Source organism: Hydractinia symbiolongicarpus, chromosome 2 (assembly GCF_029227915.1).
Source record: "Hydractinia symbiolongicarpus strain clone_291-10 chromosome 2, HSymV2.1, whole genome shotgun sequence".
Lineage (NCBI taxonomy): Eukaryota > Metazoa > Cnidaria > Hydrozoa > Anthoathecata > Hydractiniidae > Hydractinia > Hydractinia symbiolongicarpus.
Genome location: NC_079876.1, coordinates 25,817,647 through 25,843,551, shown reverse-complemented (window position 1 = coordinate 25,843,551; position 25,905 = coordinate 25,817,647). Strand labels below are relative to the sequence as shown.

The following is a 25,905-nucleotide window of genomic DNA, read 5'->3' as shown; positions in this document are numbered from 1 at the left end:
ATAATATATAGACACTATATTAGTAGAATTCCTGGAAATGGAAAGCGTGACCATATTTACCCCACTGATTAAACACTGTCAATTGAAATTATGTCTTTATTTCCAAACACTCAGTTAATCTTATTTACAAAATTATAAAATCGATTACAAAACAAAATTGTATTTCTTATTCTTGCAATCCAGTGAACGTTAAATTGGTCTGATTGAACAAATTTTTGGTAAAAGCTTGACCAAATATTTAATGTGCACACTATCCCTTACTTTTGACAAAACCCCTGGCTAATATTGATGTTTGTGATTTGTCTTATTGAGACAGGGGGATAAACATCTCTCTGTCTGAATATAGAAAAACAGACAACAGGCACATGAAATGACATTGAAAGTTATTTTGCTAGTTATTCTCCCACATAGAGTTCCAAGTTCATTCACTGCCACTTTTTGCTATTTTCGTTGTGGTTTCTCTGATCGTTCTGTTTTTACAGCTTGTTCGCTGCTGATTCTTTGGTAGTTTTGTAAAGACTGGTAAATACTTGTTTTACCCTTTATGCTCGAAAGCGTTGTTTTGCTTTTCAGCAATAATTCTGGCGATTTGGGTTTAAAGAAGGTGGAAAATTTTATTAAATAATTCTTATACTTGATTATGGTCATGAAATTGCTTGTAAAATAACAAACTCATGAACATAAAAGTGTGATGGCTGTAACATTAGTGTGTTAGCCTTTTTTGTCAGGCAGACCAACTATTCCCAAACCAGCTGATGTATAGGTTTTTTCAAGACTAAGAAGCGAAGTCAGCCATTTCATATATACATTTCTATATTTTAAGCCAAATAATGCATTCTGTTAGCAAGATACTCACTTTAATACATTTTTCTCTCTTGAATAAACGTCTCTAAAATTGACAAATAAATCTATAAAACCTTATATCTTTTGGTTTGCTGTTTTAACTAGTTCTCAGGTTGATCCAGCTTTGTCTATGTTTGTTTAGTCTGTAATACGGTGCTACATTTGTTGAACAATAAATATGGCACTTACGGTAATCGTTAATGATGACAACTATACATTCGATTGCACGGTCACACTTGTTGTTGGACTGGTATACTTCTCAACACGACTTAAATATACAGTAGACACAATATCAAAACACAACGAGCAATGTCGTAAGGCATTTCTATATCGTATACATGCATTGCTAAACACCTCAATTAACACGACGCAGCACGCAGTATTTGGAACACAATATGTAACACAACATGTTTCTTTGTAACTCAGCCAGAACGGCAAACACAATTTCTCTCGAACGCAACTGCAACACAGCAACAGTTTCTACTTTTAAACACAATTCATTGAATCACATATCAGAATAAACACCAACGCCATTCCACATTTTATTTGTCCTTCACTAAAACAAGAGATTAACAACATTTTTTAATTTGTATATATTTTGTGAAAACTTTGAGATAGAAATAACAAGACTACAATTTTCCATAGACTTTGCAGTTATATTTTAAAGTGCTTGTTTTTTTTTAAAGTGTTTGTTTTGATTTTAAGCTATACATGTGCCTATTGGTTGTAAAGAATCAACTTGGTGCAGCATATTATAATGTACAGACTGGTATTTTATATGCAATGCCGGATGTTGTGGAAACAGATCAATTGTTAAGGTTAAGGAAATGTGAGTATTTTTTTAAAAACTTACTTATACTCCAGGGTTAACTTTTGTTTTCCCTATTGATGAGGCTTAAACATAAAAAATTTTTAAATAGTTTAAAAGTAGAATCACATTAGGTATCACCATTACATTATAACAACAAGGTATTATGCCACCATTCCTATTTAACTATTTTTTTAATGTTACAACAAAAATATAGAGATTTCCAAATTGAAACACCTGATACAGATCAGGTTATCATCACTGTAAGTAATTTTCAAAAAATTGTCAAAATGCCAGGAAAAGTCAGGAATATGTCAGGAATCTTAGGTTAAATCGTCTATCAATACTACTTCAATTTTTTAAGGACAGGTGAAAGTGAAAAATTATGATTATTTCCTGTATAGTCAAAATTACAGGGTTTCCATTGGACTTTGAAAGTCTGGAAAATGAAAGTAGGAATGTTATTTTGTTGAAAACTCTGAACAAGTTAATGTTTAACATACAATAAGAAGCAGATATTGCAGGACCGTTCGTTGAATATCAAGATTTATCCACTGGAGGTGAGCAATATCATTAATATCAGCATGCAATATATGCTTTATTATATACCTAACATCTCTTTTTTTGTCAGACATTTTTTATTTTTCTATTGCATTTTTGCCAAATAGAAGGCCCATGAAAGGGAGTAACGATATTTCGATTTCGTTTTTGTTTACAGAAGTCATTGCATTTTACGGAAGTCATTGCATTGTAAATTGAAAATAACAAAACAAGCGTAGAATATCATGTCAGTTATTGCTCGGTTGTACGGAACATTTAGATTTATTCTATATAAAAAAGAGTTGACAGGAAAATAATAATTTTCTTTATTTTTGTATTATTTTTGTCGACAACCCTGAAAGCATTATATTGACAATTCGTTTAAAACCTTATATCCAGCGGTAAGACAACCAGACGAATAACAGGTTTATAGGACTTGGAGTCTGACTTTTGAAGAATATTACAGCTGCAGTATAATGCTGACCAGTCAAAACAGTAATACTATATATTGTAAAACAAACTTTCTTTAAAATAAATAAAAAATGTATTTTCGTTGCATTGTAATTTTTTTTGCTTTTTATTTTGTCTTTACGTGTATATGTGACAGTGTTGGGAAAAAACAGTATCAATATTAGTAATATTTTATAGTATTGATACTAACCATAAAATAACCAATAAAGTATGTATTGGTAACTGTGTATTTTAACAATACTTTTTATGTCAGGGCCCATTTGAACCCAACCACCTGCCAACACCAACATTTTTTGCTATTATAAAAGTAGCCTGTTAAAATTATTATACAAGACATTGCATAATTAAGCCAGTGAAAAATGTACACAATATCTTTGTTGCGTTATTATTTGGAGGAAAACTGTGCTAACGTAAAATATAATAATAATGAAGAATTTTTGTATTTCGCAAAGACAATCATTAGTTGGAGTTGTTTTGTTTGTTTCTTTAACCGTCCTATTTGTTTACATTTCGGAAAAATAATTTTTTTTTGTCTTATGAATCGCATAATTATGCAGATATATTTGATAAGAATGTTACATAAATTACAGTAGCATGTTGTGAAAAAAAATAATAAAATAGCACCACCGGCAGCAACAGTAGTCTGACTGTGTATGGTAGGAAATTTTTATTTTAGTTTGTAGTACTGGATAATTCAAACTTTGGGAAAAACAAGAATATTTTTTGTGGGTACTGGAGGCACTGACATGTTTTAACATTAAAAAAGTGGGTTCTTAGTATCAATACCCCTTTTATATTTACTGATATTACCAATACATTTTCATCTGCATTATAACATATACCAAATCATTATACTAGCTGAAAGTTTACCAATACTTAAAAACTATTGTTACTTCTATTGTTTTATTACCTATACTACCAATATTTACCGAGTTTTCCCCAAAACTGTCACTTATTTTGCATATGCTGCAAAGAAACGCTTCTTAATTTAAAGAAAGTATTACTCCCACTCTTTCATTGGCAACTTTCTGAATCTTTTTTTTTGCTTAGCCCCTATACAATAACATATTACCTTTAACATTTCTATGGGATGAATAAATATTCAAGTTGTGAAAAGTGTGATATTGCTCAAAAAATGTTAATAGGAAATATATAGAAATATCCTTAAGATGATGTATTGTCAAAGACAAATGTTATTTTTGTTACAGCATGTGTAGAGTAACCTTTTAACGAACATAGTTGTCTGAAAGATTAAAATCTTGCTTTCCAATTCTTTGCGTTCTTAATAAAATGATCTTCAAACTAAAAAGCCATCACTTTGCTAAATCACAAGTAATTTAGTAATGTGCCATTGTTTATTTTTAGTACTTTCTCAAGTTTCACCTGATGTTGTCATCACAAGCTCAAACCAAAAGGAACCTTTGTTGCAGCTTCTAAAGAATTTAGGTTTGTTCATATTTTCACCACTTTGAGATGGTTTCGTTATAACTGTTACATACTGGTTTAGAATAAATTTTAAGTTGTCCTGCCCTTCTAAACGTCATCCATAACTTTCTTTAAAAAATAATTATTTTGCAAAGAATAATATGAAACAGAAATGTGTATATATAATGACCCAAATATACTATACAAATGGTTGAGTGGCTGTTAAACCTGTTGAACATCTATGGTAAATTGTTTAAAAGTAGTTTTAAAAGGGAGGGTGGCGTAAGAATTTTTATCAGCATAATAAGTGACTAGATTATATGTAGTTCATCTCTTCATATCTTCACAACGGTTCATGTTTTTAATATAAAACCAAGTTATGGGACTTGTGTAAATCATAACAATCCCAATGGAAAGCACAAGTAAAAAGATTTTGTTGATTAGAAATTGTGTTAGTTTTGTTAGCAAAAGCTAAGTTTACTTTTAGCAATCCTATTTTTTAATTTCAAACCAAACATTGGACTTGTGTCAGTCAAAAAATCAAAAAATAACAAGCTCAAGTTAAAATAGAAACTGACTGATGGCCCTGTGGTAAGGCGTTTGCCTCCAGTTTGAAAGGTTGTGGGTTTAATCCCTGGGGGGACTCGTGCCTGAGATTTTTGAAGTGTGAATCAGTTCTTTCTGCTTATCAAGTTTGTCTAGTAAAGAATGTTGTGACCAATTTGTCTAGTAAAGAATGTTGTGAGCAGTTTGTCTAGTAAAGCATGTTGCGAGCAGTTTGTCTAGTATAGAATGTTGTGAGTACTTTGTCTAGTAAATCATGTTGTGAGCAGTTTGTCTAGTAAAGGATGTTGTGAGCACTCTGTCTAGTAAAGGATGTTGTAAGCAGTTTGTTGAGTAAAGAATGTTGTGAGCAGTTTGTCTAGTAAAGAATGTTGTGAGCACTCTGTCTAGTAAAAGGATGTTGTGAGCAGTTTGTCGAGTAAAGAATGTTGTGAGCAGTTTGTCTAGTAAAGAATGTTGTGAGCACTCTGTCTAGTAAAGGATGTTGTGAGCAGTTTGTCTAGTAAAGAATGTTGTGAGCAGTTTGTCTAGTAAAGGATGTTGTGAGCACTTTGTTGTGACTATTCTGCATAAAAAACAGCTGTGTCATTTTTATCCATCCCTTTTTATAATTACATATTACCTCAAACTATTTTTTTTTTAAATATTTTTAGAGGGCAAAAGAGGCACTGATGAAGAGAATCCATGTTCTTTCGACTTGCTTGAAATTCTGCCAAGTCATGTTTTCTGTAAGTCATGATTATAAAAGTTTAATTTAGATATGTTATAGATGGGAGTACCACCTCAAAATTAAAAGCCTAATTTATAAGTACAAGAAGAATGAAATTCCCCAAAGCCTTTTGTGCAAAAAATCTTATTCCATGAAGGCGTGTACACAAGCGTTTGTCTAACAAAGAGTGCACTTATGACCTTTAATTTCTAAGTTCTGAGGCCTTTTGTAAAAGAATTGCACAGTAAAGTTGCAATCAGGCAACAAGAAATAGTTCAACCAAAATGTAGCATTTACTCCTTTACCCCTGTACATCACACAAGGCCTGATGTTGCAATGTTGAAAACATACCAATAGTAAGCTCCAACATTTTACACGGCCATGATTTTTATGCCAATATGTGAACATTTTGTGAGAGAACTTTTAATAAACTTAGCAAGTTCTTGTGCTACAAAGAGATATTAGATTTAATGTATATTAAATCACAGACAGTTGAATGCAAATAAATCAAGAACAAGGTATCAAGAGACTGACTGGTCCTGTTTATATATTTTGGTTATATTTTTTTATTACAAATAATGAAAGGTTTCCATCTGAGGTAAAATGATATATGCTCTGCACACAGGGATAAACAATTATGTACCAAAACTATACTACTTTTGCATGGAAAATTGTAACACAATGATTACTGCAAAAGCTGATTACACATTTCCGCCCTTATGCTATAGCATTTGCCACGTTTTTCTTTCCAGTACTTTTATTTAGATATATACGAGTGATTTAATTTTCAAGTGTTGTGCATTTTTTTAGCATATGAGTTATGCAAGCGAAAGATATTCAGTATTAACGGTCTGCCAAAACTATCCGATGAAGCTTCTGATGAGGAAAGAACAATTTATTTCAGTTCTCTGTTGGAACTAAACAATACAAGTATGGTAAGCAAAAGAAAGATAGATATATTTCGAATAAACAAAGAAAGTTTAAAAGGTCTGAATTCGGGCTAGATGCTTAAGCAACAATTGATTGACAAGTACGTGTAAACATAGTATTAAATCAAATGACTTTTTTCAATCGGTTTGCAAAGAGATGTCAAATATATATTCTGTATCTAGTTTTACTTGGCTAAAAAAAATATGTGTTGTTTTACTTATAACAAGAATATTTTTATTACCCTTAGGTCAGTGCAACTGGTGGATTATTAAAGTACCTTGATCAAGCTCGACCTGGATTAGAATTGGAAGAGCCTGGTACACATGTGCCAATCTTACTTATAAGGCCCTTTTCTCTGTGAGTTACTATTTAATCATAGTGGTCTCAAATTTCAGAAGCTGGGAAAAAGTCATCGAAAAGTCATCATAGCAAAGAAAAATGGATGCGTCTTTATTTCAGTAGTTATTTTATTCAGCAATTCAGTAATACGGGACTAACTGAAAATCTATAATGTCTGACTAAAAACTACAATCCCAGGCATAAATTATGACAAATTTTTCCTTCAGAGGATCACTTCACAAAACTATTAAAAAATGGTTGCTTGAAAAAAATACAAAATGTTTCCTGACGTACTACCTAGAAAAAAAGAAATTCCTTTAAAATTTTGTTCACAAAGTTGAAGCAATGTGAATTTTTTTTGTGAAGTCAAAAAAAATTTTTTGGTTTTATATTGTCACAAATCAACACTTTCGAAAAATTTCATTTTATTTTCTGTAAATAAACAATCTGAACAATTCTGCAAGATTAATTTTCAAGATTTTATGTAAGTAAGAAAACAAAATAAATAAGGACTTGGTTTTTAAGAACATTGAGACTGAGATTTTAACAAAAATTAAGCACGTTTACAGCTGAAATCCAGACGAAAAAGTATATTATTTTATTTTTATTTTTTTGGATAAAAACCTAAAGAAGGAAGGGTGCCATTTAAAAAAAGACTTTTTCTATATATGGAGATTTATATGATAAGCTCTATGCTCTACCAATTCATATTACCTACAAACTGTAAGGTTAACCATCATAATGCCTGATACAAATGTACGATTATAGACAGTCAGTAAGAAATCAGTAGTGACAGAGTGAGTGTGACAGTTACATAATCACAGCAGCCAATACTTTCAAAATATTAATTTTAAATAACAGTTTACGCAACAAATGTTGAAAAATGATTCGTTGGTAACTTATGCAGCTAAGCTATAGCTACAACCCTGGAAAAAATACTTGTGAAAATACTATAAGAAAATCCACTCTCTTTACTGTCCCCTCCCTTTTTCCCCAAAGTCAATGTTACTTTTTTCTTGTACTCCAGGTTTCTGGGGTACTTCTGTTAGCATCATTCAAGCATGTTCAATAAAAAAAATGATTTTGGGGGAATTAAGGGCTCAAATTGAAATTCACAATATGTTTTTCCAGAGTTGTAGCTTAGCTGCTGGCTGATTTATATTCTTTGAACTAATAAGAGTAATATGAAGTTCCACTGAGCGTTAGTAAACTGTATAATGAGTTTTCGTTTTAACTTGACTTGAAAACAGTAAAATAAAAATGTATTCACATCATTCTAAAAACGTGGCTTTAGCTAGCTAGGTTTTAGCTAGCTAGCTAACATATACCAAAAGATAGACCCTTAAAATCTGCATATTTTAACTTTTTTTGCTACACTACCACTACCAAAGCTCTTTTTATAACTGTGTTAAGAACGATTATGCAAAACTACCAGTTAAAAGCTGTAAAAGTCAACATTTTGTTGATGAAACAACCAGCATCCTGAAATTTTACTCATAACTAATCTCGTTTTCATGTTATTCTGCATTTTTGCATAGATAGATAGATGTGCATATTTTACATGGCTAGCCTCACAAATATCGAGGGATATACCCTGTCTATTATTTCCAGAAGGGGCCATGGCTTAGATGGAGAGTCCTAGAGTATTTAATGCTCATTTTGAGCGACGCAGACCCAATTAGGGCCCACGCTCTACTAGACAACTCCCGGCAACATCCAACGGCCCACACAGTGTGCCATCTTCCCAATTTCCCTCACATGGCTTGGGTTAACCCGGGGCTATGGTAACATTCACTCGCCCATGTTGAATCGCCGTCAAGAGGAATCGAACCCCGGTCTCCCGCACAGAGTACGAGAGCTATAACCACTAATCTACGGCGCATGCATATTTCGCGGAACCAGATGGATATGGAAATAGGTCTATTAAGAAAGCTCTTTCTATATGAATTACAAGCACTCTGAACTTGTCAACTTAGGACTTGAGATTTTAAGTTACTTGGTTAGATCAATGTCTTAATCAGTAATAATTTTTGCTAATCATGGAGCATATTGTCTGATAATGTAGACATGATGTAAAAATAGAAAATAAAAATGTTGCCAAAATGTTATGTCCAGGATGGTAGTGTCTCAAGGTAAAAGAAAACTGAAAGTAGTGTTTATAGCGGCACAGTATTTTTATGTTCAATGATAGCTTTTTATAGTGTATTTTATTTCTGTTTCACATTTTTGTGTTAAAATCTAAATCTTGCAGTTCACATTTCAAGCTTTAATACCAGTTACACCATTCAATACCAGTCAATACTAGAGTGAAACTTATTTTAAAGAAATTTCAATTTTCACTACAACAAATGTTTTCTACATGGGTGCATATGTTATTGCACTACATACACTTTTGGGCTGGGTGTTATCGTTACAGAATTTGAACCAGTCTTTATAAAGGTTCATACAGTATACAAAATACTCTTTAGTTAGTGAGTGTATTATGTCAGTTGATATTTTTACTTTTTTCATAGTTTCTTTATTCTTTCTTATGCAGTTTCAATATTGCACCTCACAATGCTGTAAATTTGTTACAAAAACTAACATGAAACATTGGTTGATTTAGAAAGGATTTGATGACTATTGATGTATCCACTTATTCTGCTTTGCAAATCTTTCAAAAAGAATCTCACCCATCTGTATACAAATCAGGTGCTGTCGGAAAAGAAGGACTCTCTCTGTTCGGTAATTTATTAAAAATAGAGTTTAATTTTATTGTTATTATGATTTTCTAGCCAGAATAATTTATTTTGTTTAGAGGGGTGTTGTGGATAATGACCTTGTGAAGAGGATCCCAAAACGTCGTGGTTTTACTTTCTAAACTATTCATATAACTGATCTACAGGCTATTTTATATGTTACCCTCACACATAACACGTTTTAGGCATGCTGTTGACAGCAGTACGCTTAAATTCCTCCGTCAAGGGCTGCGTTGGCACAGTTACATGGTCAATTTTATTCCATTAGGCATAATGAATCACACCAGGTCATCACATGGTTCCTTTCTCTTGAGACAATGGTTTCTTCAACCAACTACGAATAAACAAACACTACAGCAACGATTAGACGCCATCTCGTTCTTTACTAGTCCCAGGAATGTTGAAGCGATGCAGGCTTTGCAAGATGCATTAAAGAGCACAAAGAATGTCATGGTAGGTAAAGTTGTTTGATGCTTTTGTAGTTAACGTTTTCTCAGTTATTATTAAGTCAAAAGCAGGTAAGGTATGTGAATCGATACTAAATTCACATTAGTTGCAGGTGCTTGATTTTCTGACACATTTTTTCATTTATTTTGTAAAGAAGACCCACTTCCAGTCTTCAAACTACAACCTATATTATTATATTTAGTTGATTTTGTCAAAGATGAGATCAACATGTGTCAGTTTACTGGATTGGCAAAGTATGTACAAGGTGAGCAGCTTTTAGGTCTTTGACACATAACATAATTGAGGTATGCTAAACACAATTGAATGTAGATAAAACTTCTCTAGTGTAACCGCTACGTTAAAGATTTATTTTGAAAAGTGCATTAACTATTGGAATATAAACGAACGCACAACCCTTTGGACTGAAGAGGAGCTCCTGTCACTTAACAACAATATTGTTTTTATTGTTTTTCTCAAATATGTATTATTTGTGTTTTATGCAAAACAGAAAGCCCCTTTAACAAACATTGTTACTTTATTTAGACTGTCTTCAATGCCATTTGTATTGGAGATGTATGTAAAGGGTTACCACAGGATTTGGATGTCATACAAAAGATATCAACTAGATTTTCAACAGATCTTCTGCACGTTGCTAACCTCATCAAACAAATTGTAAGTGTTTGTTAGAAGGGTTTTGGTGGTATCTTGTGTAGGTTGCTTTTTTGTGCTCTTTTCATCATGGCATGTTGATGCATTCTTATATGCATTAAGTGTGATTGTTTTTTCACTGTAGATCATCACTTGAACTTTCCACTTGAACTAACATCTGCTTTTTGCACTGCTGATTTAAAAAATTGCAATTCTTAAGTTTTTGTGTTTATTCAAAATGTTTTTATTTAAAATAGGTGGATTTTGAAGAATCAGCGTTTTCGAATCACTTCGTTGTAAGGGAAGGTATCGATGCTGAGTTAGATGAGAGTAAGAAATGTTTGACAGTTCTTATTTCATTTTTAAAACCCACACGAGGGCTTTGCAACAGTAGATAAAGAAATAAAAATGATTATAAATAGCATTTATTAATAAGTTGTGCACGCCTAAGCAGAACTACGTTAGCAAGAAACTTTTGTGATCCCAAATAAATTGGGTGTAAATTTGGAAATATGGGACTAATTCGTGAAACGAAAGTTTTCAGCTTAAAGCTGGACTTTTCAATTCCCAAATACTGTATTTTCTCCAATAAAGCCCCCTTGACTTTAATAACGAAGAAGGTGACGTTGTAAAGATTGAGGATATATAAAAAATATCTCACATATCACAAAGTGTTTTGTGTAAATAAATTCGCTTCCCCTCCCCCTTTTAAATCCTAAAAATTTTATAAACGACCAGAGCGTTTATTGGGGAAAATATGGTTGTGCATGTTGCCAATAACCAGGTATTTCATCACCCTAATTGAGTTAAATTTCTTATGAAAACTGCATGAATCTATTCCAGCTTTACTTTTAGCAAATTCATGAAAAACACTACCACTTGCGTGGTTAATTAATCTAGATTCATTCTTTTTGCTTTTCTTCTTAATGAATGTTAGTGAAAACAAGAAAACATTCGATTTGTTTACAAAAGCAATCATGTTTAGAAAAACGTACGTTTGATGGTATCCCGCATTTAATGACGTTGATTGCTCAAGAAGAATTATCAAAGTTGAATACGTCAATCACAAAATGCAGTGTCACCTACTTTCCACAGGTTTGTGTGTTTTTTAACCTTACAACCATTATGATTGGTGATATACATCAGCTATGTCCCTGTTGCAACTTCCAGGAGGAATGTGTGCTAATCGATAACTTTTATAAGATATAGGAAAAACTTTGATTGCAGAGTGTTAGACTTTGTCTATGGACAACTAAGGGACCTTTTTGATATAATTTTTTAGCCTCAGGTAAAAATAAATTACGAAGGGATTACACACAAGTGTTTACTGATATTATATTATCCACATATGGTATTGTTTTCTCCATACATGGCATTGTTTCCTCCATACATGGTATTGTTTTTCCATATATGGTATTGTTTTTCCATACATGGTATTATTTTTCCATATATGGTATTGTTTTTCCATACATGGTATTGTTTTTCCATATATGGTATTACTTCTCCATACATGGTATTGTTTTTTCATACATGATACTATATTACCTACACATAGTATGATATTATTCTTACGTGATATTATATTACCTATACGTGGTATGATATTATCCATAAATGGTATGATATTATTCATACATGATAATATATTACCTATACATGGTATGATATTATCCATACATGATAATATATTACCTATACATGGTATGATATTATCTATACATGGTATGATATTATCTATACATGGTATTATATTATCCATACATTGTATGATAATATCTATACATGATATTATATTATCCATACATTGTACGATATTTTCTACACATGGTATGATATTATCTATACATGGTATTATATTATCCATACTCGGTATATTTTTAATCTGTCCCCGGAGGTTTTCTTATTGGGGGAAATGTATGTCAGTGTATTTTAAAATTTCATATTGACCGTGGTTTTAGATACTAAATCTGTCAAGGTTATAAGAAGTAACAGAAAATCTTTCTCTTCCAAAACTAAAAATTCGTTTTAAAGTATGCATGTTTTCAAAATTCTCCTTTATATTTATTTTCATGTTATTTCTCTAGCTGGGTTATTTATTGAACATTCCAATCACAGAAGAAATGAAGAGGACTGGTGATTATGATATTGATCCAAGCCTGGAATTTAGAGTATGTATTTATTTAATAATTTAGTTTGCTACTTCTATACTGTATCAGTCCAAGCTACTTTCAGACTACGTCAAACGAGTCTATGCATGTATAGTTGGTTTATCGAATTAGAAGGTGGTGAGCCTCTTTATGAAATGGCGTTAGGTACGGGCCAACTCATTTCGTGTGAAAAGATTTTGAGGGCTGCGCCATTTCATTTAAAAAAGTATGCAATGTTGATGTACAACCCAGTGTCCAGCACTCACACTAAGGCGCATTGTTAACAGTGTCCAGCACTCACACTAAGCCACATTTTTAACAGTGTTTCAGAATTAATAATCGAAAGTAAAGCAACCAAGATCTGTTAATTAGAACATGAATGTATGGAGAGTTCCACTAGTATGAGTGCAGATTTGTAGTTAGTTTTTAATGTTTTCACTAGATAGAACAATTTTATTTTTCTCATGCGTTAAGTTTTTTTTTTTCAACCAGAATTAGAATTAATCTCTAGTCTTTAATTATTTCCAGTATGTAACATGGTTTGTCTAGGAGAAAACTACTTTCAGTTAGCCTGTAACTTCACTTGAGAATGAGAATTTCTTTATAGTTTGTAGCCGAGGATTTAGTTTATTACAAGTCTGAATGTACCACAGGTAATAACTCTTTATAGTTAGATTATTTCTTTGCTTGAAGGTAGCTCGATAATTATTAGTTGTTGTATACATTCAATTTATATACTTACTTAATTTAGCAGTCTTTTAATAACCAGATCACCAAAGCACAGCACGATGTGGTTTTGACATTTAAATCATATCTTTACCTTTTTAAGAGTTAGACCAGAAGTTGGGAGACCTCCAATGTGATATTCGCGGTTAGTATTTCGCTCATATTAAAACAATTTTAGTTGATTTGATTATTCAGGGATGGATTTTCAACCATATTAAATCATGTGGGTTAAAAATTCACTCTTTGGGGTTAATATTCCACCCATATTGAAGTTAAGTAAATGTATTATTCAGAGTTGGTTGCCACATTTTTTATATCCACATTTTATCCATATTAAGTCAAGTATTATTCGGGGTTGGTTGCCCCATATTAAATCAAGTATTTCTTAAATTCACTCTTTGGGGTTAATATTCCGCCCCGTATTTTCTTAAATTTAATCTTCGGGGTTTATATTCCACCCATATTATTAGTGAATGTAACATTTTTACCCATTTTAAGTCAGGTTGTCCCACCTATTAAGATTATTAAATAATGATACCTATCTACTATGCTTCTTCTCTTTTCAGACCACGAGATGGCGATTATGCAACGTTTGCAAGATGTGATTTTAGAACGTGCTGATCTCATACACGACGTTGTGGAAGCGTCTGCTGAACTCGATTGGTTCGTTTTTTGTAGTATAAAAACGATACTTTGTTTAAGGAGATATACGAGAAGTTGTTCCTTCATGCTATATACTGTCTATGGAAGTGTTTTTACTTTGGTTGATAGTCTGGAAGATGAATGTTGAATGGGATTCATTAATTTGCTGGCGACAAGCTAATTTCACTGCATGTTAAAGTCTCGCACTCTTTTTGCGATTTAACAATGCTGAACCATTTGTTCTTTTCTGCTGGTCAGTTATTTTTGTATTTATTTTATTTTTAATTTAGTATACTCGCCCTGGCATCATGTGCAAAGGAACTGGAACTAACTCGTCCAAATATACTCGATAGAAACGAAAATATCGTCAAAATTGTTGGAGGCAGGTATAAAAACATAGCAGAAATTTGTAACTAAACAAAATGATTTTTACTTGTCCTTCCCATCTACTGGTGTGTTGTTTTTTATGTAATAACAATCGTGTGTATTCAGTGTATTTTCATGCATATTTGCTGTTCACGTATGTGTGTGACATGAAAACATGTTCATGAGGTGGTGTAGGCGAAAATAAAATTTACTAAATTCAAAATATGTTAGAAAGCACTGAGTATGTACTGAAAATGTATAGAATGTGTGACACCTTTCCCCCCGTTCAGTGACCCAAAGCTGACAACTTCATCCTTGCAGAGTGTTGATGTTAAACTGAATTCTGTATCCTATCCTGGTTTTATATTTGCGTTTTATCAAAGAGAATGGTAACCAGTTGTTTTGTGTTCTTCTAGGCACCCTCTTCAAGCGCTTTGCGTGAACCAGTTTGTAAAGAATGATACTAACTTAAGCGACAAAGAAGGGAAAATGAAAATCATAACTGGCCCGAATGCTAGTGGCAAGAGTGTGTACATAAAACAGGTAACCTCGATTATCCATTTTTCTAGAATTTCCTTTACTTGTTTAAACATACGTACAGTGGGGCAAAAGTTCTTAACTAATAAGGAAAAGTTATAGACAGTATGAATTTGAAATTATCTGTTTTTTGTTGTTGCTTGTTTTGAATATTTTCTAATACACATTTGACATACTCTTTTTCTTCCTCAGGTGGGACTAATCGTGTATTTAAGTCACATTGGAAGCTTTGTACCAGCAGAGCATGCTGACGTCAGCATTAAGGATGGTCTCTTCACCAGAATTCACACAAATGAATCAGTTTCCGTCCCTCTGTCAACTTTTATGATTGACTTGGATCAAGTAAGCTTTTCGTATGATACATAGGGTACAGTATTCTTTTTTCTGTGAAAATTTCTTACATTACTAAGTAATTAATTGAGGAAGACAAGAAAGCTCTCTTAAATTCGGGTAATACTTGAACTTTTAAACCTATTATTTTTGTTAATTTTCCTTTGCCTAATCACTTGATTTCGTTGTTTCTTTTTGAATCAAAACATCATTCATTAAATGGCGCGTTGTCCATCAAATGCCAAAACAAATCTCACATTTGAAGTTCATTGTTGATTTTAAATTATGATAAAAGCGAAAGCGCTGGTCTATACAGGTTCGAATGAGACGGAGAGCAATCGAATTAAAGATATTCGTTACAAAGAATATAAAGCCGCACATATATAGGTCGAAATTATGTAGGGTTGCACATGTATATGTCGCAAGAGTATGGAAAGGAATGGAGGGTTTGTCCAAATTATGATAGAGACGTTCACTTGTCTTGCTTTTTAGTCTAACGGAGAATGGTTGAGTTGCGAAAATTAAATATCTGCTGTACTTTGTATGGGTTAGCAAAAAGACCTTCCTCTTTACGTATTTTCTCTTTCTTTTATTCTTTTTTTTATTTATTTATTTTTTATATAGGTTTCTAACGCAGTTGCGAATGCTACAAAACATTCTTGTGTGATTATCGATGAGTTTGGAAAAGGCACTGCGGCGGTGAGTAAGTTGGTGCGTGTGTTTTTTTCTGCTTAACGAGATGTGATCAACCAGCTAGATACCATGGAGGAAGAAACTAAACAAATTCATCTCGTGGGTATTTCCTGTAACATGTAAAGCCTCGTTTCCATATTGGTTAGCAATACAATGTAAATCCACAGTATTACGTGTTTATAGAGTGGAGCAGAATAAGAGTCAGCATTTCGTTTAAGAAAACGAACACTCTGACGCAGTTTTAAATTCAACACGATGCGACAGGGACCTCTGTGTATTTCAGTTTAGAAACATTGTTTTTCCTGATGCTTCATTTTGTAAAAACTACGGGTGGTTCTGTGTTGTAAAAAAAAGAATTTTTAAAAAAAAAATTGTTGCAGTCAAATGAATTTTATTTTTTCGTAGGTTGACGGGTTAGCCTTATTATATGCAACATTGAAGTATTGGTTAGATCGGAAAGAAGATGCCCCATGTGTGCTTGTCTCAACCCATTTTCACCACCTAAAAGAATTTATAGTTGAATCTGACGTCCCCTTGTACCAGGTAAGATAATGTCTGTTTGTTTCCTCTACAAGGAGCCAGGAAACCCTCCTCCCGCTATGCATCTTCACACGAGCTTGTCTAATTTGCGTAGTGCTGATTGCTCTGAAACTTGAAACAGAGTAACTCGTCAGAAGATTTTTAAACTAATGTGTGGGGCATTAGATCGAACATCTCTTGACAAGTTACTCATGTTAAGAGGAAATTGTCAATCAAATTCCCTGTTAAAAAAGGATCTAAATAAACCGACTCCTACTTTTCATACTAGACACACTCATTTTAAAGTTGTCAAAGTTTACTTTTAATATTCACAACGGACTTAGTAGCTTAGGTTATTTTGAAACTTCAAACTTTGATGATATTTGCTGACGTCAGCAATGGCCTAGTTTCTTGATTTTCTGGACCTCTGCAGTTAATTGTTTTAAAATGTGGACATCGCAGAAACTAACAACGACTAACACAACGACTAACTGCGACTAACACATGATAATCTTCACCCGCCCTGCGAACCATCTATTATACGATGATGTTTTGTCATTTTATTTTTTTGTCATATCATTAGGCCTTATCTTGGTAATTACTTGCAAAGAAAGGTGACAAGGAGAGAAGGGGATAATTGTTTAACCCTGCGTCCACATCATCATATGTTCTGTTATATATACGACTTGCGTAAAGTTTTGCCATTATCGCTACTACTACTCGCTACTCTTGAAAAACAAAAAGATTAACATTTGATAGTATATGCTCTTCACTGTTTTTTATTTATTTTTTTTCACTGTTTTTTATTTATTTTTTTTAATTTTTTATTTATTATTATCTTGGATCTTACCTTCAGGAGCTCTGCTAGTGTCGCAATTTTTGCTTCTCTTCGGCGAAAATGTTGATTTCGTGAAATTTAAAATATTTTTCTATTTTGTCTATTATTATTAATTAATTTGTTTTTCAACTTTAGTCTTTATATTCTTTATAGTAAGTAACCTTGATTTGAGTTTTTCTCTGACGAAAAATATTCAACGTCTCGAGTTTATTTCGCAAATTTTTTTAAATTCTCGATATGCGAAAATTAATCTGCGCGAAATTATTTAAAATACAGATTCAGGGAAATATTCCCTGAAATTTTGGCTTCGCGAATATTCGTTTTACATTTATGTCTGTAATATGACATAACAAGTAACAGCGTGTATCGAACAACATCCGTGGTTAAACATATTACGTTTAATGTTTTATTTTCTTATATTTCGCAGACTATGGACATTATGAAAACGGATGAGGAGATAATATATCTGTATCAACTTAAAGATGGATTTGTTGATACGAGTTACGCTTCACAAACTGCTAAATCAGCTTGTATACCTCAGCCTATTATTGAACGCGCAACACAGGTGTGTGGTCTCGAGTACATATTTCTTCAAACGAAGGCATTTTAACTGAATGCTTACGTTTATATTATTATAACTGAACTAGTCGTTAACCCGTGGAAAAATAGGGTCTCCCGTCCTTTATATATCGCATTTCGTGTTTCCGAAACAGGACGCGGCTTTTGCGGACACACAGGTAGACGGAATACGGCTATTATTAAACCTATGTAATCTGTTGGGTGATTCTACTGTCCCTTCGGTGGTAAATAATTTACTTCACATGTCAGAAATGCGCATAGCAAAGCTTTAACTTGCTTGCCTGATACACAAGCCGGTTCGCTGTCAGTAAAAACGGTTTTAAGTTGGCTAGGAACACTACCTTTAAGCGCACGGTAACTTTACAACAACTGAATACTTTAGATCATTTGGATCAAACCATGACTTTTAATGTTAATTTTTGCTTTATTGACAGACTAATTGAGACTGGGAGATTGTTAATTCATTTAAACCCAAATGCTGACGATCGATATAACCGAATAAATAATTATTTTCAATAATTGGCAGTACTGACTGAAATTCTAACGATGAGACGTAGTATAAAATTAATTTTTAATTATAATAGCATCCTTTTTATTTTAGATCTGTGAGAGTATAAAAAATCATAAACCAATCACGAAGCGTTCATCCGAGACGAATAAAGACGAGGAATCAAGGTCCGTCCCTTATTCTTTATTCTCTAACAACTAGATGTCACGTCTTCTTCATCTTGTAATGTTTTTTAAACTTCAGGTTGGTACAAATCGTGGACGAGTTTCTCCAAAAAGATCTCGACGTTGATGACTTACAGAGCTTTTTGAAAAGTATTTTGTAGCCGTTTTAACCTTTGGTCCTAAAGAATATTTCAGACTCGCATGGTCGAAATTGATCTAAGCGGTTAATCTTGATCATGCCTGGGTTAACGCCAACTTAATAAGGCATTTATAGGTTAACTTTTGTCTTGATAAACCAGTTTTGAACGCGATAAGTTCATGAATATCCATACGAGGAAGTAAGACTTTTTCAACCAAAAGGAGTTACTATAAGTGGGATACAAGCTAAATGCAACTTTTCGTGCAAACTTCGAGCTATCGTTTCAAGTTCATCTCTATCTAACTCTTCAAGTAGCAATAGAGATGCCCTGACGAGTCTATTATCAATGGCTTTCCCTCCGAAAGATTGGGTTGGGTCTAAAGGTCTTTTGGGCGGTCCCAGAGGAACAGTATCGCTTTTAGGAAAGGTACGTCTCTCTTCTTCTGGCTTACTCTCTGTTGTGTTCATACCCACAACAGGGTCAGGATTTACTATTTCAACATCAACTTCAGGTTGAGTGATTATGTCTGATTGCAAATCTTCAGTGATTGAAGATTGCTCAATTTCATGTTCAACAGGTTCACTACTTGGCTCTGGCGTAACCAGTTTTTCGTTTTCAGTGACAACGTCGTTTGTATTTTGTTCTACTGAAACACTCTCAGATTCAACTTTAACGTCAGGTTCTAGTGTTTCTTCTTGTGTTTGCGACTTGAGAAGTTTTTGTGAGATCGCGTGGTTGTATGTAGTTTTATATTCATGTACATATGGTTCGCCTTCTCTAAAATAATCGTTTCTTAATTCTTCTACAATTTTGTTGTTTTTGTTATTTTTCGATAACCAGTTCGCTCCCATTTTCCATGGGCGAAGTTCGTTTACTCCGTCCCCAATTATGTTAAGCCACATTTTAGCTATCCATTGCACTCCGCGTGTAACTGGTGCGCTCCCTGCAATGGATTGTGGGTCCATTTGTCCCATCCAGCCTGAACTAGGGGATATAAGATGGTTGTACCACATGACGGCTTTGCCTCGTTCGGGTTTTACAATGATGTTTGAGTGTGATATTTTTGGAAACTTTTCACACTTCTTAATCGTGTCTTCTTTTAAGTTCTAAAGAGAAAACATTGTTAATAGCCGCGCTGACAAATTTGCAAAGTGCCGCTACAATGTGACCTATACGTAGCGATGCGAAATCGCCTAATAGGTTTACTACGTGCAGGTGAAAAGAGTTTATAATTTAATCGATTAGGAACTGCGTTATGAACAGAAATCCGCTACTTAGTCAACTTTCAATAAGATTACAGTGAAAAGGGATTTTTTAGAAATGATTTGAATTAACTGATGCTAGTTGAACGAAGCTTTTATTCAAGGGCTTAAAAATAAGTATTTTGTGAGCGTCAAGAACTGATTAAAATAATTCATTTAATTTTAGGCCATTCTGAGGTCTTAATTTCGTTATTAAGTTTAATATAGGTTTTCCAGGGTTAGGTCCGTTATTACGGCGGCACAAAAAGAAAAATGCCCTGGGGGCGAGGTTGTGTCTTGTAAATACAAGTGTATAAATAAGTAAATGATTTTTAAAAAAATTTTTCTCTTAAAAATTCTTAAATAAAATCCCACAAATTAATGACTAACTTTTGTACCTTATTCGTACTAATTTTTGCCTATAAATATTTGTCATTGCGCGAAATGTTGTAAAAAAAGTTTTTTTTCACTGCGCGAAAATTAGTACGAGTGAAATATTTTTTTTTCACTGTGCGAAAATTAATACGAGCGAAATAGTTTTTTTTCACTGCGGGAAAATTAGCGAATAGGGTAGTATTGCAAAGTTTACATACATGCCAGGAGAAAGTATCGTTTTGAGCAAGCGGAAAAACCAGCTCTCCGCCCTCCTCAACGTCATTCAAAAATATCATAATTGTCGCATATCTAAAAAAGAAAATATATATCCAGGTTGAGGCGGAAAACAAGCAGGGCGTTCCTTTCTTCTTGACAATCATGGGGCGTTAGTGCTAACTAAAGCCACCTTTTACCTGCACATGCGACAGTTCTTCCCGCCATACACGCAGCAAGGCGTACTATCAACGCCCATTGAATCTTGCTGGCATGCAGTAAATGCGCCCTCTTCGTGTTTCCTGACCTAAAATGTAATAATGATACAAAATGATAAAATATATTTCCAATCTAAAAATTCACAATATCATATGTTAGATTAGACTAGCTGCATCAAAATATGTATTTTCTTATCTGTTAGGCACTCCATCAAAGATGAAGTCTACTTACTTAGGTAAACATATCAATTCTTTCTGTGCTCTTTCGAAATCCTTACTAAATCTTTCAGCCCGAAATAAACTTCATAACTTTTCTTTTACTACAAAAAATCTTTGGTTTGTCGCTTACTACCATCATGCGCAAATTGAAGGTAAACTTTAAACGTATTAAGCGTCTCCGGAGGTCATTTTCCAGTTTATCTCAAAGAGCTCCGGAGTCAAGAATGTCATGTGGTACCACTTTATCGGTTGTGGGAATTTTCAAGTTAAGCTCTCACAGAAGAAGCTTTTATTACACAAGAACTACAAGTATATTGAATTAAAGTAAAGCTAAATGACCAAAAAAATTTCCTAAAACTACACAATATTTAAAGTCAGAAAACAAAGATTTTATGAAGACTTTAGTTCCTATTTATGAAGAGCAGACCGGTTGAACGGCGTGTTTTCCTCAATATAGAAATGGCTACCCTGGAAAGTGTAACATGGCATTTACGGACAGAAGAATAACGACACGTGAACACAGTGGTGTCGTGTGTAAAAGTATTTCTTACTTGAATCGGTTCCGTCTGTTCAGAAAGTTCGCTAGGAATACCAGTGACAATTTTTACACTACAAAAAGAAATTATGGTAGAATCATACACTACACTAAAAAAAGCAATTAGATTGTTGACCTAGTCTACTTGCCAACTCTGCAGACGAAAAAAACAACTGCGTTCTCAGGACTCTTTGACAATGAAAATGTCAAGACTGACTCACCGTTCATGGTAATCTTCTAGCAAATCTTCATACGCAAGTAGTTCATCTTCATCATGCCACAACCAAGCCTCTTCAACATTTTTTATTTTAAAATTATTTCTCACTCGTTCTCTTGCGTCTAGATTATTTTTAAATTCCTGCAAACCACCTTCGAATAATTCACCAAAACTGAGATAATCTAGAGAAGAGAAATATGAAAATTAGAGACAAAAATAGAACTTAGGAAGATAACAGTTTTTAATACCAAAAAGGGACATCGGTTCTATCTTTCAAATTTTTAGATTTTTCTAAATTTAAATGAATCTTATAAAAGCGTTAGCGTAATAAATTTTCAGGTCGGCCTCATCCCCAGGGTCTTGCGGCCCCTGAGCAGTTTTTAAGGCCTGTCTGACAATAAAATGCTCTGGGAACGAGGTTGTTTTTAGGTTCCCTAGGTTTCGCGACAAACATCTTGCGGAACAATCTAAAAGTTTCTCTTTTTAGCATAAAAAAAACGTACTGTTTTCATCTTTGTCAATTGACTTTATCCTAAAATTAACAACAAGAGCATCAGTAGATAATTATTTTTCACAGTTTAAATTAATTCAACTGATCAACCCTTCAAAATGTTACTTACAAATCTACAACATCATCTTCCGTCAACAGGTATGGATTCAACTCAGTAATTTGACTGATCTATAAAGAAGAAAAATTGTTGTTGACAAAGGATACCAAATTCGATCTCAGAGCTTGTTATTTCTTTTTGTATATCTACCAGCGAGACGAACACCTTTTTCGCCAAACCTGTTATAAAGCGCAGGGCCAGTTAGAAAAAAAAACTGGGGAAGAGGTTAAAAAGATACACCGTGACTCTAAAAAAGTGTATAATTCGTTTCCTACTGTTTTCATTTATATGGACATCCAGGTCGAGAAATAAGCATTCTTCAAGTTAATCTGTCCGCCATATCAGTTAAGATCAATAGAATCGGCAAAACCCGTTTGACATATCGGGAGGATGAATATTTTAGCTTTTCTTGTGGAAGGTCTTAAAGGGTGGATGGAAGAGGGCGAGGGTAGTGAATTTTTGTCGGCCATGTTGATGATTTATATGATTGATGTGATAAGTTAGGAGAATTAATTTACTGGAGGGTTAATTGCAATTAAAAGTCCAATCAAAATCCCCTAAAATGTGTGCAAACTACCAACAAAAGTTTTCAAACAAACGCCATGTGTCTTTATCATTAAGCGGGCGTTTATTTGGGCGGTTTTGTAATTCCCTGCTCGTCATGCTTCAGAGATCATTTAAAAATACATTAATCTGTAGTCACCTCTTTAATTGACAGGTGTCCATCAAAATCTTCATCCCAACCGTCAAATATATGTTGATTGATTTCATCAGGAAGTTGAACTGTCATATTTCTTAGGGAAGGTTTTTTCATTCCCTTCGCTTTCACCATGTCAATGATCAGTTCCGTTTCATTGGGACTCAGGAAATTTGTAATCTCTATGTAAAAACCATATTTACTGTAAGATTATGCTTGACTATATAGAATTGACTTGAAGATGATATCTCATCAGGGCTAATTCGTCGGGAATAAAGCAAAATTATTCATTGGTAAAAATTTCACACAGAAAATATTTTGTGAAGGGAAATTTTTGTCACTAAACGTATTTTTTTTTTAATTAAATTTCGTCGGGATATCAAGGAGCGTGGACACGACTTTTCTGCAGTTACACGACTCCATCTATCAATGTAAGAAATGACTCACCAAAAATCTGTGGAGTTTTACTTAACGTTTTCACGCTCATCACACGATTATTGCACGTAATATTTTCCACGTAGCCGGTCTAAACAAAATTATTAAGTCATGTACAGTGAAAAAAGACTTCCCTCCCCTGCGTTGGTGTGATGTAGAGCGCACCGAATACTTTCAGAGTTTTTTTATAAATTTTAAATCGATTCAAGTAGTACTATACTATACTCTATATAGCTGGCTTTTTAAAAAGCTTAAAAACTACAGCTTTAAGAAATTTACTGTGTTAAATCTAATGGATTTTCAAAGATTCCTTAGCTTAGCAAACTTCTTAAACATTTTTTAGTGCTCTACAGCCTACCCTAAAAGTTTAAATAGAGAATTCTTAGCTAGTTCTCAAACACGTTTTATGTGATGAAAAACAAATATGTCACTAGATGTACTGGGTTGTATTACACGCCATTTAGGAAAAAAAAGTTCAGTCGATTTTCCATTTCGTATCGCGGCCCATATATCTGGAACAAGATCTCCAAAATTAAACCATCAATCTTACAAAACAAATGTTGTTTTAAAACTTTTCAATCAAAAGTGAAAAAATTTATCTTGTGTTGTCTACAAGAAGAAACATCCTTCTTTTAATAACAATATTCATCATCCTTTTTCGAATTCAAACTAATGTCCACACTTACACTTTATCCTTTATCTTTTTACTAATATTTTAAACAAGTTGTAAATATTACAAATACGTTAACTGTTGTAAATGGAGCCAAAATTAACATTTCTCTTTCGACAAGCTCGCGAACTACGCATAGCGTAGATCCAGCAGGTTCTCAATGATAAGACTTTTTTGCCTTCTATGAGTCTCCTGACTTGAAGGTATAATGGCATTGCTATATTTTCCATTTTTTCTTTCTTCTATTTTTAAATTTTAACGTATTAGATCTTTTTGTAACGTTTTACCACTGTATATCTTAGAAGTTAACTATAATATATTACATTAAAAACTAAAAGAAGCATAGCGGGTGTGATGGCGTTAAAAAAGTCTTATAAAAAATCTGTGGTAAAGCGCCAGTTAAGAGGGTAACAAAAAGCCCCCTTGTTACTTTGTCAGTAGAACACCAGCTATAAGAAGAAGCTTAGGCTTGGTGTTCCAATGTTCCACTATAAACTAATTTTTGTGACGTAATTTTTCGTTTTTGTAGAGAGACCTCCTTGGTCTATCCAATGCATAAACGTGAAATATTTTGGCTGTTATAATTATAAAAACATTTATTAGACAGAGCCACATTCCGGCTAATAAGAATCCTGCTTTCCAGTGTGGCTTATTCTTTAAACACTAAAGGAACAAAAAGAAATATGTCTTTTATAAGAAGGACGATGGAGCAAAGGCCTGAAGAAGAATCGTAAAAATTGGTTTAAAAAAAGAATTTAAAAGGTTGTAGTCTCGTTCCGAGAGCTTTTTTCTGGTACTTCCGGAAAGAAAAGGGAGTTCTAGGAACGAGATTGGCGATGGTTGTGCAAGCTAAGTGAGAATAAAAAAAACCAAGCTGGAATCTAAGTAGTTCTTCAACTTTATCCGTTATAATTAAGCTCCAGCTGTAGAACATGGAAATAACCACGCGAATTTGCTGAACTTTGAGTTATTAATAAGACAAATTTTAAAGAGAATTTCAATTTAGAAAACACTACCTCAGTATACTCCCTCCTAGGTAATGCAAGATGTATCTGTTGAAATCTGGGGCCATAATAAACTTTCTCCTGCATTTTTCCCCCTTTCTTGCATCCATCCACTAGACATTTATATCGATCAGACTGTGAAAATAGAGCGCTCAGTGGTAAATGTGAGGACTCGTCGTCTCCATTATTACTGCTGCTGTGCGAAGCTGCAAAGTTATTGGATCCATCAATGTACATGATTTCACCATTTATGAATATATTGAGAAGATGAATAAAGATAAAGAAATATTTGCTCATTTTGGCAATGTATATATGCGAATATTTAATGTATGTATCTAATATGTATATGTCACATTCGATTATAGCATCATCACTACAATTGCTTCATATTCCTGCAGCGATTTCCAGATTTGAGATTTTTATGTTTTTATCAACATCGTTTGCGCAGAATTCCGGTGGTTAACTCTCTTAACATGGTCAGTTCAACATGTTCGATATATTACAATATAGTCACCAGACCTCTCATGCATGAGTTTATATGACTTTTACGGAGAGTGGGTATTAGGTTTAAAAATGCTCAAAAAAGCATACTGAAAATTATGTTCATTGGTTACCAGATAAGAAGAATGCTCAGGTTATAAGATCACTGACAGTTGTATTCAATAAACTATGGCAACACTTTTGATAGTTTCTTATCAAATTAATAAGAAGAAATTATTTTAATAATTTCCACAGTTTCAAATGCCCTTTGTAATTTAAGTTATATTTTTTCCGAAGAACTTTATATCATTAGTTTTTTAAAAAAATATTCGGAGATGACTA

General features: G+C 33.4%; 2 protein-coding genes across 2 annotated transcripts in view; one reads left to right on the top strand and one right to left on the bottom strand.

The window, feature by feature from the left end:
* Nucleotides 1–19,459, top strand: part of LOC130630032 (mutS protein homolog 5-like) — a 31,908-nt gene extending 12,449 nt beyond the window's left edge. The window contains exons 2-24 of the mRNA XM_057443430.1: nt 1,549–1,672; nt 4,028–4,108; nt 5,305–5,379; nt 6,171–6,295; nt 6,538–6,647; nt 9,235–9,353; nt 9,636–9,820; nt 10,017–10,079; nt 10,358–10,486; nt 10,720–10,792; nt 11,448–11,557; nt 12,547–12,630; nt 13,121–13,136; nt 13,439–13,480; nt 13,902–13,998; nt 14,268–14,363; nt 14,760–14,886; nt 15,073–15,222; nt 15,835–15,909; nt 16,309–16,446; nt 17,688–17,825; nt 18,441–18,514; nt 18,591–19,459. Of these exons, the coding sequence (XP_057299413.1) occupies nt 1,549–1,672; nt 4,028–4,108; nt 5,305–5,379; nt 6,171–6,295; nt 6,538–6,647; nt 9,235–9,353; nt 9,636–9,820; nt 10,017–10,079; nt 10,358–10,486; nt 10,720–10,792; nt 11,448–11,557; nt 12,547–12,630; nt 13,121–13,136; nt 13,439–13,480; nt 13,902–13,998; nt 14,268–14,363; nt 14,760–14,886; nt 15,073–15,222; nt 15,835–15,909; nt 16,309–16,446; nt 17,688–17,825; nt 18,441–18,514; nt 18,591–18,672 (2,313 nt within the window). The 3' untranslated portion in view covers nt 18,673–19,459. The remainder of the gene's footprint in view (nt 1–1,548; nt 1,673–4,027; nt 4,109–5,304; nt 5,380–6,170; nt 6,296–6,537; nt 6,648–9,234; nt 9,354–9,635; nt 9,821–10,016; nt 10,080–10,357; nt 10,487–10,719; nt 10,793–11,447; nt 11,558–12,546; nt 12,631–13,120; nt 13,137–13,438; nt 13,481–13,901; nt 13,999–14,267; nt 14,364–14,759; nt 14,887–15,072; nt 15,223–15,834; nt 15,910–16,308; nt 16,447–17,687; nt 17,826–18,440; nt 18,515–18,590) is intronic.
* LOC130630368 (transmembrane prolyl 4-hydroxylase-like) lies at nt 18,861–25,532 on the bottom strand. Its single transcript, XM_057443844.1, has 10 exons — nt 25,096–25,532; nt 23,422–23,500; nt 22,981–23,156; nt 22,290–22,348; nt 22,173–22,201; nt 21,674–21,851; nt 21,469–21,526; nt 20,681–20,787; nt 20,486–20,576; nt 18,861–19,757 (listed from the first exon to the last, which is right to left on the bottom strand). The coding sequence occupies exons 1-10, from the start codon at nt 25,378–25,380 to the stop codon at nt 18,861–18,863; spliced, it is 1,959 nt and encodes a 652-aa protein (XP_057299827.1). The 5' UTR covers nt 25,381–25,532.
* Nucleotides 25,533–25,905: the final 373 nt, after the last annotated feature.

Coding starts and splice junctions, on each gene's coding strand:
- LOC130630368 (XM_057443844.1), bottom strand. CDS start 25,380: ATGAGCAAATATTTCTTTATCTTTATTCATCTTCTCAATATATTCATA. Junction 21,852..22,172: donor AATTGACAAAGATGAAAACA/GTACGTTTTTTT, acceptor TCTCTTCTCTAG/ATTATCTCAGTTTTGGTGAA. Junction 21,527..21,673: donor CTAGAAGATTACCATGAACG/GTGAGTCAGTCT, acceptor TTCTTTTTGTAG/TGTAAAAATTGTCACTGGTA.